The sequence below is a fragment of the Alexandromys fortis genome, unplaced genomic scaffold, assembly GCF_014885135.2.
Source record: "Alexandromys fortis isolate MF-2015 unplaced genomic scaffold, M_Fortis_MF-2015_v1.1 scaffold_122, whole genome shotgun sequence".
Taxonomy (NCBI): Eukaryota; Metazoa; Chordata; class Mammalia; order Rodentia; family Cricetidae; genus Alexandromys; species Alexandromys fortis.
Window position 1 is genome coordinate 4156506 of NW_026068004.1, and position 14506 is coordinate 4171011.

The following is a 14506-nucleotide window of genomic DNA, read 5'->3' on the forward strand; positions in this document are numbered from 1 at the left end:
GGTCACCTTTACTTCCTTCTCCAGATACAAAACCTGAAAACTTTTTGAGGTACTCATTTACCAAATGAGCCAGTTCTCACATGGTCCATTAACGAGGTGAAAGACCCTCGAAGAGGACTTTCTCTCAGGAGGAGACCTCCCCATGCCAAGGAACAGGCCGAGACCATACGGATGCAAATCGCAAGAGGTTTATTGGGTAAACACAGGTACCTGCGGGCGGCAAGTCTTTCGGAAGACTTGCGCGCCTGCCGACTGGAGGGCAGGTTTTTTATAGGGAAGAGCAAAAAGCAAGTTTACAGAAGCAAAAAAAGCGTGGTTATCGGAATGAGGCGGGGGCATGAATGGTTTCCTCTCTCAGCATGGGTGTCAGCAAAAGTCATCCTGTTCCTATCTTATAGATATCCTGTTTTGCAGTCAACCTGCTTTGTTGATGTCCTATCTTATTGATATCCTGCCTTGCAGTCTTCCTATCTCATCCTGCTCTCTCAAGCAGATGGGATGTTCTTACAAGAGCAGGCTGGCTGCTGCAGGTTTTGAGGAGGGGGTCTGTAGGGTCTTTCAGAGGCACTGCCATCTGGGGGCCAATTAAGGCGTCCCTGTTGTGAGAGCTGTGGATCTGCTGTCTTCTCCTTTCTCCAAGCTCACCGTCTTCTCCTTCAGGTCTGTGGGTTCACCTGAGTCAGAATGAAATCTCTAGAGTGTGACTTTTCTTCATGTTGACCTCTGGGGTGGTCTCATGATCATTGTGGAATTGGCCCAGCTCTGAGCAGCAGGAGTAGTTTTGGTTAGAGCAGAGATACAGCCATTACCTTGAACTTAACAATGAAGCATGTGATAAACACGGCAGATTCAGCATCACCTAAGTGGCAAATGGCCAGGCCCTGGCATTGGTTCTACCATTCCCTAGATGGGAGATCTTTGCCAAATCACTCATGTCTTCTGGGTCACTATTTATCTGTGCAATGGGCAGGTAGAACCATGTTTGACTATCTCTTGGGGCTGCAGTCACTAAAAAAAAAGAAAACAAAAACAAAACACCCCCCCCAACCCAGGGTATACAGTCCCTTAGGGCAACAATGAGGTTATCTTATGTCTGCCTACTTTTCTGAATCCTCACCCAAAAAAGTGTAACAATCCTCCACTCCGGTTTTGATTTTTATTTTTTAGCCTAAGCTAACAGGCCAATCAGTTTATAACTAATGTAGACCTATGTGTGATTTCTTTGGGACTTAACAATTGCGGGAAGCGGGCAGGACAGAGAACCTCTAACAACACATGCCTAACTCAAATATGTGTCTCTCTCCTCTTGAGATCCTCTGCATAAATCCATAATAAAATCTCATGACTAAAAACAAAAAATCCAGGGTTGCTGTCTCTATATGTGACACTCAATGGGTTCTGTCTGCTTCTCTCTGAACGTGTTTCCTTATTATCCTGGTGGGGAAGACTCTCTGTCTGGACTCGACTGCCCCTCAGAGCTGATGAAGATCAGCAACAGGAGTGAGGAGAGTTGGGGTCAGAGCTGTGGGTCAAGGCTCAGCAACAGCACTGCAGGGCCCAAGGTGCTTCTGATTAGTGCTGATTGCAAATGACTGAGGTGTAAATACACCCATGATGGCCAATGTCATGGTTGCAACCCATGCCACTGAGCAGCAGTTGAGATACATGTCAGTATACAGGGTTTCAACCTGCAAATGCACCATACTCAGCAACTGCTGGAACACAGAGCACAGGAAAAAAAAAAAAATCATCATGATGTGCAGAGTTCAGAGCTTGTGTTGCCGTTACATTTGTTTTAAATGCTATGATGCAAACTCTAGCCTCAAGCATTCTATTTACTCAGGTGCTATGCAGCTGAGCCACATTCTAGGCACTCTGCCTTGTTTCCAATACAATTGATTTAATTGTCATTTTGTAAATAACCTTTAGTATTAACTGTGTTTAATAAGCAGCTCACAGGAATTCTAACCCCTTATCTAAATCATCACTCTCAGCAGGAAGACTTTTTCATTCTATCTTCTCCTGAATCCTTAGGAAACCTGGACACAGAAGGCAGAGATGGAGATTCCAAGTCAGGCACACTGGCCAGAACTTGTGGTATGGGGCTGACATTATGACATTTTATTCCTCTAGCCATTCTAGAAGGGAAGAGGATACTATTGGAATTCTATAGAAGAGGCAGCCAAAGCAGACTAACACCAAGTTCAAGAGAACGTGATCCAGAGGTTGATATATTTAGACCCCACTTCTTATTTGCACCCGAGAGACATGAGCCTCTCTCGGAGAGTTTTCTCATTCTATTGCCATGGAGAATGTGAGACCCAAACAGGAATAATACACCTTATAGGCTAAGGGCTCTGTTTGCAGTTAAGACAGTTAAGAATATGTTCCTGTTTGTCCTTTTCAGGTTAAGTTTTTATTTGTAGTTAAGCAGCAGGTTTCTGTCTGTCCCATGCTAAGTCCTTGCAAGTTTAAGTTTCTAAGGTTTCTGTTTGTATTAGAGAATAAGCTGCTGTTTCTTAGATCTGATGGAAACTGTAAAACATGTTTTTCAACCTACACTGAACTTGCAAAGTCACCCACATGATGCATATCCCACACCCTTGTTCTTCCCTTCCACTGGATTTTTCTAACACCCTTGGGAACACTTTCTCCTGTAAACAGGACTCCAAGTGACCAGCAGGGGCCGCTCTTTTCAATTCCAATGCAAGGCAAGACAGGCAGCTGCCCAGTCAGAGGTACATCCCAAAATACAGCTTGCTTTACTTGAACAGTTGTGAATTTGATTTTTTTCTCCTCACAATTCTCAGGTTAACATCTGGAGTTCCCCAGTGAGATAGGACCAGTCACCCAAATTCCGAGCCGGATCCTTGGTTCCAGGATGTTCCGTAAGGCTGAGCTGCCCCAGGACTTGCGCAGTTTGGTTTGCTGATCCAAGGCTCCAGGGTGTGCCTGTGGTCCTATACAGGACTCCCAGAACGAATGGCTTGAAAAAGGAGACAGCAATGCTCACATTCCCAAAAGATAGGTTATGGATGTTATCATTTAATGTTATTATCATTTAAGGGAGTTTGGTTACAAGTTGTTATTGGTCATAGTGAGGTAAAAAGGCTAAACAAAAGAGTTAAATCCAAAGATCTTTTTCTCTAAACGATAAAAGGGCATATAATAAAGAAACGATGAGACAAAAGAGTAGATCACTGAATTTACTTTAATCCAAAAAGCAACTATTAATCTCAAATATTTTCCATTGGTATGGATTTTTGTATATTGATATAAACTTGAGGTTATTTTTGCTAGAACATACTATATATATGTTTATACACTTAGTTAAAGGATTTTGGTATATTGATAAAACATATGAGGTTATTTTTGTTTTAACATATATGTTTCTACTCCTGTTTAGAGTATTGTACCTATGCAGCTCATTAAATATGTAATGTATACTCAGAGAGTCCTTGAAAGTTACTATTATAAACTATTTAGGGTAATTATGAAATGCAGGGTAGTAGTTAGTCATTTATAACTATCAAATTTGTGTTTTCAATGTCAAACAGATATATTTTAGATAGTTTTCAAACACTTCAGAGATCTACAGAATTTGACATTTAAGATGTTTTCATAACGTAAGGTTTTCATGACAATGAGGCATTTCTGATTCTGGCAGCACCAATTTAGTTCAAAAAAGGATAATGGGCATTGAAGAACCTCCATATGTAGTTTGCTAACATTGTGGCAAATTTAACCACTTGGCAAGTAACTAGTGTTGCCTCAATGGCTCACAGTATGCTGTCCAAATTGGACAAGCAGTACACCAAAGATGGTGTCAACCGAACTTTTCCAAGATAAGATAGGAAGTCTTTCAAAAATTTCTATTGCACAGAAAAGTCTGTCAGATATTCCAAACCTGTAGGCCAAAGATGGATGACCCAAGGTTACAGAGGAAACTTGGGTGACTATCCAAACAGTCAGTTCTCCTTGTCATTTTTATAGTTTTGGAAGTTGCTTGCCCTGCACTTCCTGTTTACTCAGGCAAAAATTTTATCCCCCTTGGATCTCTGATGGGGGTTGAAGACTAGATAGTTATACATTTATATAACTAGATCATTATACTTATGTTTTCTTTTCTTTTTTTCTATCTTTTTCCTATCTTTTTTCTTCCTTCCTTTCTTTTTTTATTACCAAATTTAGAAAAGAAACTTACAAAAGAGATGAAAAGTTTATGAGGTTGAGAGTTAAGGTCTAAGAAATTATCTTTAGGTTTGGTAATAAAAGTTAAGAAAGAGGGCTGGAGAGATGGCTCAGAGGTTAAGAGCATTGCTTACTCTTCCAAAGGTCCTGAGTTCAATTCCCAGCAACCACATGGTGGCTCACAACCATCTGTAATGGGGTCTGGTGCCCTCTCCTGGCCTGCAGGCATACACACAGACAGAATATTGTATACATAATAAATAAATAAATAAATAAGTTATGAAAGAAAGTGATTCAGGAGCTTAGGCACCATCTCCACTATTGCTAGGACTCTTGGAGGGATCATATGAGCAAAGGGAGGTCAAGATCATGATGGAGAAAACCACAAAGACAGCTAACTTGAGCTAGTGGGAGCTCACAGACTTTGGACTGACAGGTGGGGAACCTGCATGGGACTGAACTAGACCCTCTAAAAGTGGGTGACAGTTATGTAGCTTGATCTATTTGGGGGGCTGGCAGTGGCTCCAGGAGTTATCTGGGTACATGAACTGACTCTTTTTCCTATGGTGGGATACCTTGCTCAGCCTTGATACAGTGGGGAGGGGCTTGCCAGACTTTGTTGACTCCCCAAGAGAAGCCTTACTCTCTTCGAGGAGTGGATGGGTGGTGGGATGTGGGGATGTGGGGAACAGGAGAATGGGAGGGAGGGTGAACTTGGGTTGGTATATAAAATTAAAAAAAAACTTTTTAAATAAAAAAGAATTGAGGATTTCTAAAAGAAAAGAACAGAAAATGGTTTAGGTATAATACTTTGGCCTCATCAAGATAGGATAGATAATAATTTCTACAAATTTGCCAAATACTAATATACTGGACATTGTAAATATAATTCTTACTTGATAGTTGTTCTTATTATATATAGTTTTATTGTGTTACAGTTAAGCCCTTTCCTTTTTGTTTAAACAAAAATGGAGAAATGTTGTGGGATATTTGATCACCGTGTGTGAAAGGACCTTCTGATTGGTTTAACAAAGAGTCAAATGGGTAATAGCTAGGCAGAGGAGAATAGGCAGGGCTTCCTGGGAAAGAGAGGAACTCAGGATGAATCTAGGCTCACAAAGGAGATGCCAGAATATTTTGGAGGAAGACATACAAAATGGAAGAGCGGTAAAAGGTCACATGGCAGGATTTAGATGAATAGAATCAGGTTGATTTAAGTTATAAGAGCTAGTTGGGAACAAGTCTAAGATAAAGGCAAGTGGTTTATAACTGATAATAAGGTCGATATCATTGTTTGGGGGCTGGTGTTTCAAGAAAGTCTGAAGAGAAAGCCCAGCTACACACAAGGATATCCACATGGAAAAGAATGAGTTACCATACATCATACAAAACAATTAATTCAGATAGATCAAAATTTAAAAGAAACTTTATAAATAAAACAGGAGTAATTTTCATGACATTGGAACAAGAAACAATTTCTTAAATCTACTGAAAAATAACAAGAGATAAAAGTGCTTGATTGGGTGGAGTATTCCTTTAATTCCAGCACTCTTAGGACAGAGTTTGGAGGATCTCTCAGTTTGATCCTAGCCTCGTCTACATAGCAAGTTCTAGAAGAGATAGAGCCACGTAAGGAGAATTTGTCTTTTATCTTTTTAAAAAGTAAATGAATTATATTTTGCCAAAGCGAAAACTTTAATAATACAAAGGACATCATCAAAGAAGCAAAAATTCTCCCAGGTAAAGTATCTTATTCTATAATCCCAGCACTGGAGAGGTGGGGGCAGGAAGATCAAAACCTCAGGGTTTTCTTCAAGAATGTGGAAGGTTCAAGGCTAACCAATAATATGTGAGAATTCTCAACAAATAAATATATAAGTAAATAGTAGTAATAGTAATAATGGTAATGAAGGTACTCATTGTCAAAAATTTTGTGACTATAAAATAAAACTGGAGGCCTGAGGCCTTCTTAGAAAAGAATTGCACAGGAACTAAATCAGAAAGAAATATGCTGATTGGTCAGTTAAGAGTTACTCTGAAGATGAGAGACAATAAATACCCACTACCAGAAAACAGTAGAATGAGAGCCAGTGGTCACAGTCAATGGTTGGACATGCCCTTGGATGCTGCCTATGAGGAGAACAGTTGGAAAGGCTCTGATGAGACCCAGCTCTCTTCACTTCTAACAGTGCATCATTCGACATAAGAGGTCATGATGTCTCCCCATAGACCACTCTGAATTTATGTGTGAAGTTAGTTCTCTGAGCTGTATTGGTTCTATTCCACAATCCATCACCTTACTTTGGTCCTGACAACACACGCTGTGCTACTTAGTGTACAGTGCTTCAGCCTTCTGCTGTCTCTACTATCATACCATGCACGGTTACCATGTTTTGTGGTGGTTTATAGGTATAGGTTACATAATGTACCTTACTTGCTGGCTTCAAAGTAGGGTAACCAACATATTAAACCATGGCAACAGAACATGTATTACTTCTCTCTAGACACAAACCTTCCCACCTCTTACTCTCAGGCTGGACCATACTACTTGCTTTGGCCAAAACAATGTGTGGACAGAGAAGTAGGTCACTCTTGAGAAGCTGAGTTGTGAGTTTGTCCACTGTTCCTTTCTTTCTGTTCTAGGATGATATGTTGGACATAAGGTTTCTTATTCAGGATCAGGAGAGATGTGAGAGGACAGAAGGTCACTCCCAACCTATAGTTAAAAACCCAAACAAACAAAAAACAAACAAAAAAATGGATCATTGCAGCTATGACCCAGTAAGAGTACTGAGGTGTTTGTAATTGTACCTTATTGTAACCTGTCCATCCAGATAGCCAATTGGTTTCATAGTTGTTTGTTCCAGTTTCTAAGTACTATGTTGGTCAAATGTAAAGAACAACTAGATAAAATAAAGACACTGCCCCTTTACCAAAAAGTGATAATCCATTCCAACTTCTTCTAAATGCTGGTCCATCACTAGTTCATCCTACCATGCCCCATTGCCTTGAGAAATGCCCTCTTGATGTCCTTGTTCCTCAGACTGTAGACCACAGGGTTGAGCAAGGCAGTAAAGGCATTGTAAAAGAGTGAAACCTGCTTGTCTCGCTCAGGAGAGTAGCTGGAGTTGGGTCTCATGTAGATGTAACTGGCTGGACCATAGAAGAATGAAACCACAGTCAGGTGGGAGGTACAGGTAGAGAAAGCCTTGCAGCGGGCTTGGGTGGACTTGATCTTCAGAATCGCCTTGGCAATATGAATGTAGGAGGTCACAATGAGGGAAATTGGAATAAGACTCATAAAAACACTCAAGACCAGATCCACCATCTCAATGAGGTGGGTATCCATGCAAGCCAGGTTACGCACTGCAGGGCCTTCACAGAAGTAGTGGTTGACCCTGTTAGGCCCACAATATGGTAGACTCATGGTGAAGAAAGTATGTAACAAAGCAGAGAGGAAACCACAGACCAAAGACCCAGCTGTCAACCGTATGCACAGTCCCCAGTTGAGGATGACAGTATAATGCAGTGGGTAGCAAATGGCCACATATCTGTCATAAGCCATGACAACAAACAAGGTACACTCAGTAGTAACAAGACCACCAAAGACATACATCTGGAGCCAGCATCCCGCATAGGAGATGCTCTGAGAATGAGCAAGAAGATGCACCAACATCTGGGGCATGGTGGTGGTGACACAGCCCATATCCAACATGGCAAGTATACAGAGGAAGAAGTACATGGGAGTGTGCAGATGTGAGTCCAGGCAGATCAGCAGGATGATGAGTCCATTGCCCATGACTGAGCTCAGGTAGATGAGAAGGAACACAATGAAGAGGATGCTGTTGGTCGTGGGGTCACTGGAGAAGCCAAGCAGAATAAACTCAGAAACCCAGCTTTGGTTTTGCCCTGAAATCATCCACATGGTGAGGCTGTAAGAGAATCACATTCATCTCTGTGTCACTGGACACAGACCAACCTATAGAGGCAGAAAGGGGAGATCCAGGCTGGAGAGATGGCTAAAAGATTGAGAGCACTGACTGCTGCTCCAGGGACCCAGACTGCTCAGAGCTGTGTGACTCCAGTTCCAGGGGATCTGACTCCTTCTGCCTCCATAGGTCAGGAATAAACATAATGCACAGACATTCAGGTAGGCAAAAACCCAAATATCTAAAATAAAATAAGGCTTTTAATTAAAAAAAGAAAGGCTATGCAGCTCTTAATATTCGGACAATGAGGACTACTGAGAACTCAAGAACAATGGCAATGGGTTTTTGATCCTACTGCACGTACTGGCTTTGGGGGAGCCTAGGCAGTTTGGATGCTCACCTTACTAGACCTGGATGGAGGTGGGTGGTCCTTGGACTTCCCACAGGACAGGGAACCCTGATTGCTATTAGGGCTGATGAGGGAGGGGGTCTTGATCGGGGGAGGGGGAGGGAAATGGGAGGCAGTGGCAGGGAGGAGGCAGAAATCTTTAATAAACAAATAAAAGAAAGGCTAGGTTGTGGGTTCTGAGCACACTTCTCAGTTTCTGTGCACTCTTCTCGAGATACTGAACCTCCCAATGTGTCAGTCCCCTTATAACACCCATGCCTCAGGATTATGATGAGTATCTAATGTATCTCACATAAATCCCAGAAATAGCACATAACACGTGACATATCGTATGCTGTCTCACACTCTTGTTCCATCCCTGAGAACGCAGAAACAGGAGAGTCACAGAATACGAAGGCTGGTTACGCTAGGTGAAGTGATGGGCACTGGGTTCAGCTGGAGACCCTGCCTAATGGGATAAGGGGAGAGCAGCAGTGGAGTAAAAACCCCATATCTGTCTCTGACCACACACACACACACACACACACACACACACATACACACACACATACACACACATACACACACACACACCGCAGACATATGCAACAGACCATAAACAAATAGATGAAGAAAGCAGAACAAACATCAGTCACACACAGGCCCTCACACATGTTGTCCTATGAGTAATGACAGAAGGTCATGTGTGCAGTGCGCTGGAGACACTGTAGTCTTCCCGGAGAATAATGATGGATCTGTGGGTATGTGAGCAGGAACATTTTTTATTTCTTCCTTTTTTTTATTCCACCTCACTCTGTACACAACCAATCAATTCCAGATGTATTATAGCTTTAAGAGGCAAGTCTAAAGCAACTTAGTGTTTTAAGATTCAAACCTGATACATCTGTCTATCATTTTATGGGAAACAAAAGCAAGATTTCCTTAAAAGAGTACTTTCCTTGAAGGAAAAATAATGGTAATCTCGAATAAGCACAGAGAGGACTCAAAATACTTATAGAGAGAATTAGAAAAGCACAAACATAACCGCAGAGGCTCCCATAGAACAGTGAACCACATCTCAAGGGCATTTCACAGGCAGCTGTCCAGTGAGCACTGAGGAGGCTGAGGTTCTCAACATCATTACATCTGGAAACTTCAAAAGAACAGCACAGCACCAGCGCCCACCTCATCTTCTCAGTCTCCCATCCCCACACCCTTGCCAGCCTGGCTACGATAACAGAATCCAGTGTTCACAAGAGCAAGTTAATCTAATGGGAGAGTAAATATAAATGGTCCCTTTAGTGTGTTCTTAGCTGTGTTCCCCAAAGTTGAACACATTTAGTGCATTGTCCAGCAATACAATTATATTTCTGAAGCTATATGTAAACATGTGGCAGGCACATATAAACACATGCTCAAGGAAAGACATGTAAAGGAAATTTCCTAACACTGCTCAAAATAGTCTGAACTAGGGCACTACTCTTGCTAACCAGCAAGACAGTGGTTAAGGCAGGAATTGCTCTGGTGGGAGCAGAAACATGCAAGAGACTCCTAGACATCCTCAGTCTTCTCTTTCCCTGTCCCCATCCCCTCTGCTCACCAGTCTACTGCTCATAACCCTCACGGCTGTCCTTCCTTTCCCCCCAGGTCAGGAGCCCATCATCTCTCCTGGCATTTCTCCATCAGAGTCTCCATGTGTCCCTTGCCTCTTAATTTTTCTTCTCAATATATTCTTTTCTTTTCCTTTAATTTTTAAAAATTATTTTATATAATAGACTTTGATCATACGCTTTCCCTCCCCCAACTTCTCTCAGACCCTCTCCACCCAACTTCATGTACTTTTTCTTCCCACATGTTCTTTCAAGACAAAACAAAACTAAACAAACCACAGAAATTAAAAAAAAAAACTAAAAGAAAGAAATTCAAAACAAAAGAATACCAAAACCAACCCAAATCCATGGAGTCAGTCTCCTGCTGACCAACTACTCCAGAGCATGCGTCCTGTTACTGACATGCACTGTGACACTCTGTCAAAGGAGACTGAATTTCTCTTTCCTGTTAGGAACCATTTGCAATTATATTCTTGTTTAGGGGCAGAACCTTGCCTCCACTTTCCTTTCTCAGTGTTGGGCATTTGCCTTCCTCAGCATGTTCTTCACGTAACTGCTGCAGTGGTTTTTCTAAGTTTTCACATCATTCCTATCTGGCCTCTTCTGAAAGCCTTTTATGATCTCCCATGCCTGTCGTTTGAGTCATCACACAACGGTCTCTTCCATCTCCTCTCCATACACACAAATTCCCATGCAAGGGCTCCCCATATTCTGCATGCCTCTGCTCCCCCTCTTTTTTTTGAGACAAGGTTTCACTGTAGCTTTGAGCCTGTTCTGGCACTAGCTCTTGTAGACCAGGCTGGCCTTGAACTCACAGAGATCCATCTGCCCCTGTCTCCCAGGTGCTGGGATTAAAGGCATGCACGACCACTGCCCAGCTGCCTCTGCCTCTCTTATACATCGAGACGTTCCTAGCTTCTCATCATGGAGATGAGGAGGACCACCAAGCCCACTGTATTACCCAAATGGTGGCCACAGCAGGGCTCAGATAGGTCAGGAAGCCTTCGCTGTCATGCTAAAACCTCCCACCCCAACACAGGAAGAACATATCCTGCATTTTCTGTTTACTGGCTGATTGCAATCTGAAGAATCCTAGTGGGGGTCTGATATCAATTTTGAGAATGAAAACACTTGGACAAACTCTTTGTTTCTCTCTTGTTAACTGAAACCCCAGACAACTAAGGAGAAATTATCTCTGATGGAGTGTGGCTGTATGGGTGATTCCTAACCTTTCTAAGAATAAAATCAACTAATATTTATTTTGGATAATTTATATATTTCAGGCAATTTTAACATTACAACAGTTGACTGAAGGAAACATTTTTTATCGTGTGTTAAATGTGAAGACCTAAGGCCTGGAGAGGGTGGTTTGTTCAAGATTGCAAGCTCATTATGGGGGAAATATGAGTTTAGGGGTGTGCCATCAGAGCCTGCCTCTCAGTCACCTTCTCTGTTTCTGGCACACAGGCTTTGAAGTGGGGAGGTGAGGAAGGCAAAGTCTTCACATTGTCCATCTAGCTGAGCTTATTGAGACTCAGCACAGGTCAGAGCCCTCCTAGGACAGAGCTGATGACTAGCCACAGACCAGCTCTCCTGATGAGATTTCTCCTCCTGTCTGAATGTGGGAAGCCCTGGGATGTACTGAAAGTAGAAGGATTCAAAGAAAAACTATTTGAGGCATGATTTGCATGGCACGGGGCCACCATTTAGTAATCCAGGGCCTGTTATGTTTTCCCAGCCCAGGTGCCTATGATGTCACTTACAGGACAGTGATCCAGTTCCATGATCTCTGCACTCACAGATAAAGCTATCAGAATGGAGTTCCAGACTAGAAAAAGCTAAATTGTTATCCTCAACCTAAAATGCTTGAATCTGGAAGGTTTAGGATCAGCAGTTCTAGGGTATATTCAACTATATAGCAAGGTTAAGGCCAATCTAAGCTACAGCAGACTAACCAATATAAAACAAAACAAAACAAAAAGATCATGATTTCTTTCTATCAAAGTAGATCAAGTTGTGACTGGTGTGGGAGGACTCCTTCAAAGACATTGATCATCACTGTTGTCTCAGCACTATGGCTTTTTCTGCTTCACCTGGAGTCTTTTAGCTCAGGACTCCTTATTCTTTATGTCTCAACATTATTTGAAACAGAAAAGCTCTGTAAATATTTCCTAAATTAATGAAAGGAGAAAGGAAGAAGGGAATAAAGACATAACATTCAGAAAAGTAAGAAGAAGAGCAGGCAATGATGGCAGAGATCTTGAGAGTTTGAGATATATGCACAGAGGACCTGGAGACGGATGGCTAGACTAATTATTATCTCCTGACTCACAGATGCCTGAACCGCATCCACTAGCCAAACACTAGTGACCATCTTACCTCTTGAAAGTCCAGGGAATGTGTCACTTTGTGGCAGTTTCTTACTCGTATGAAGGAGCCCCAAAAAGCAACTGAGTAGAGAGTTGGGATTCTAGGCAATTCAGTCTCCAGAAAATTCCAAGGTGTTATAGAATCTGAGGGCTTCTCACTTCCTCTATAAGTAGGCCAGCCTCAGATCCTGAAGATGGCACCTATGAAATCCTGTTTAACAAAGGCAAACTCAGACATCTTCACCTCTTCCCAGTGGGGCCAGCTCCTCAGGTTTTATGACTCTGCCTCCTCTCTGAGCTCCCCCAGGAGATCTGGGAAAGAGCCATGTCTGTTTCCAATAGGGATGCTAAGATGATCTCCGGATGCTGTCAACAAGAGCACTATCGGGAGACCCTTGGGGGCAGAGTGGGAGAAACAGCCCTTAGGTGGAGAATGGTGACCTGTTCTTTTTTCTAGACTAATTAGAGAAGAAGAGCAGCTCAGAGAAGAGAAGATGGGATCTGGTCACCTGTTACACAGATCAAGGACTTAAGTTCTTATTATGACTCCTCTTTTACTTCCCAAACCCTAAGCCCTGACACTCAATGAGACCATGTTTGAGTCACAGTCTTCTTCTTTCCTCAACTACCTTGGGGCAATCATCATTCTCCCTTCTCTGCTTTGTAATATCTGAGCAAGTTACCCAGAACCTCTGGTGCTAATGAAGAGATAATGACGGGAGCTGGAGGATGGCTGTGAGAAAAAGAAGATTTATTGCTTGTGCAGTATAGTAAGTTGGATTCCCAGTATATACACGGTAGCTCACAACCATTTATATCTCCAGTTCTAGAGGATCTAGTCCCCTCTTCTGACCTAGCCAGGGACCAGGCATGCATGTGCTATATGTATGCAAAATGTGACACACACACACACACACACACACAAACAAACAAACAGAGTCAACCATGACATAGCAACATGAAAGTCAGTGGTGACATCTCCATGAGAGTGGTGTGAGAAATCTCTTTGAGAGACTCAGGTCGCTTGGATGCAAAGATGAATTTGGGTCCAAATATATCAAGACTTGGAGCATGTTCTCTTGAACTTTCTCCTATTCTGCCTAAGTTGCCTCTTCTATAGAATTCTAATAATAACCTCTTCCCTTCCTTGTTGACTAGAAGATAAATGTGATGATGTCAGCACCTTGCCACAAGTTCTGGCCAGTGTTCCCTGACCTGGAACCTCTGTCCCTGCCTTCTGTTTGTGTCTTGATTTCCTAAGAATTAGACTGGATTAGAAAGTCTTCCTGCTGAGAGTGATTGATTGATAAGGGGTTAGAATTCCTGTGAGCTGCTCCTTAAACACAGTCAATAGTCAAAGTTAATTATAAAATGACAATGAAATAAAATGTAGTGGACCCAAATCCAGAGTGCCTAGGAATGTGCTCAGTTGTATAGCACCTGAGTAAACAGAATGCCTGAGGCCGGAGTTTGAATCATAGCATTAAAAAAAATGGAAGACAACAGAAGCTCTGGACTCTGCACATCCTGATGAGCAACCCCATTTTCCTGTGCTCTGTGTTCTAGCAGTAGTTTACTGTAATGCATTTGTTGGCTGAAACATGAAATCTCAATTACTTTTCAGTGGTGTGTGTGTTGCAGTCTTGACATTGGCCATGATGGCTGTATTTATACCTTAGTAATTGGCAATCAGCACCATTCAGAAGCACCTTGACCGAGGCCTGCAGTGCCGTTGCTAAACTTTGCTCCACAGTTCTGACCCTAACTCTTTTTTTTTAATTTATTTATTTCTTTATTAATTAATTAAAGATTTCTGTCTCTTCCCCACCGCCGCCTCCCCTCTCCCTCCCCCTCCCCCAATCAAGTCCCCCTCCCTCGTCAGCCCAAAGAGCAATCAGGGTTTCCTGCCCTGTGGGAAGTCCAAGGACCACCCACCTCCATCCAGGTCTAGTAAGGTAAGCATCCAAACTGCCTAGGCTCCCACAAAACCAATAGGTGCAGTAGGATCAAAAACCCATT

General features: G+C 42.4%; 1 protein-coding gene across 1 annotated transcript; it reads right to left on the reverse strand.

Moving 5' to 3' along the window:
- Nucleotides 1-7171: 7171 nt before the first annotated feature.
- Nucleotides 7172-8116, reverse strand: LOC126513102 (olfactory receptor 2A12-like). The gene has a single exon (XM_050161254.1). It carries the CDS (start codon nucleotides 8114-8116, stop codon nucleotides 7172-7174), a length of 945 nt encoding a protein of 314 aa, XP_050017211.1.
- Nucleotides 8117-14506: the final 6390 nt, after the last annotated feature.

Excerpts from the sequence above, each read along its gene's own strand:
- LOC126513102 (XM_050161254.1), bottom strand. The coding sequence starts at position 8,116 with ATGTGGATGATTTCAGGGCAAAACCAAAGCTGGGTTTCTGAGTTTATT.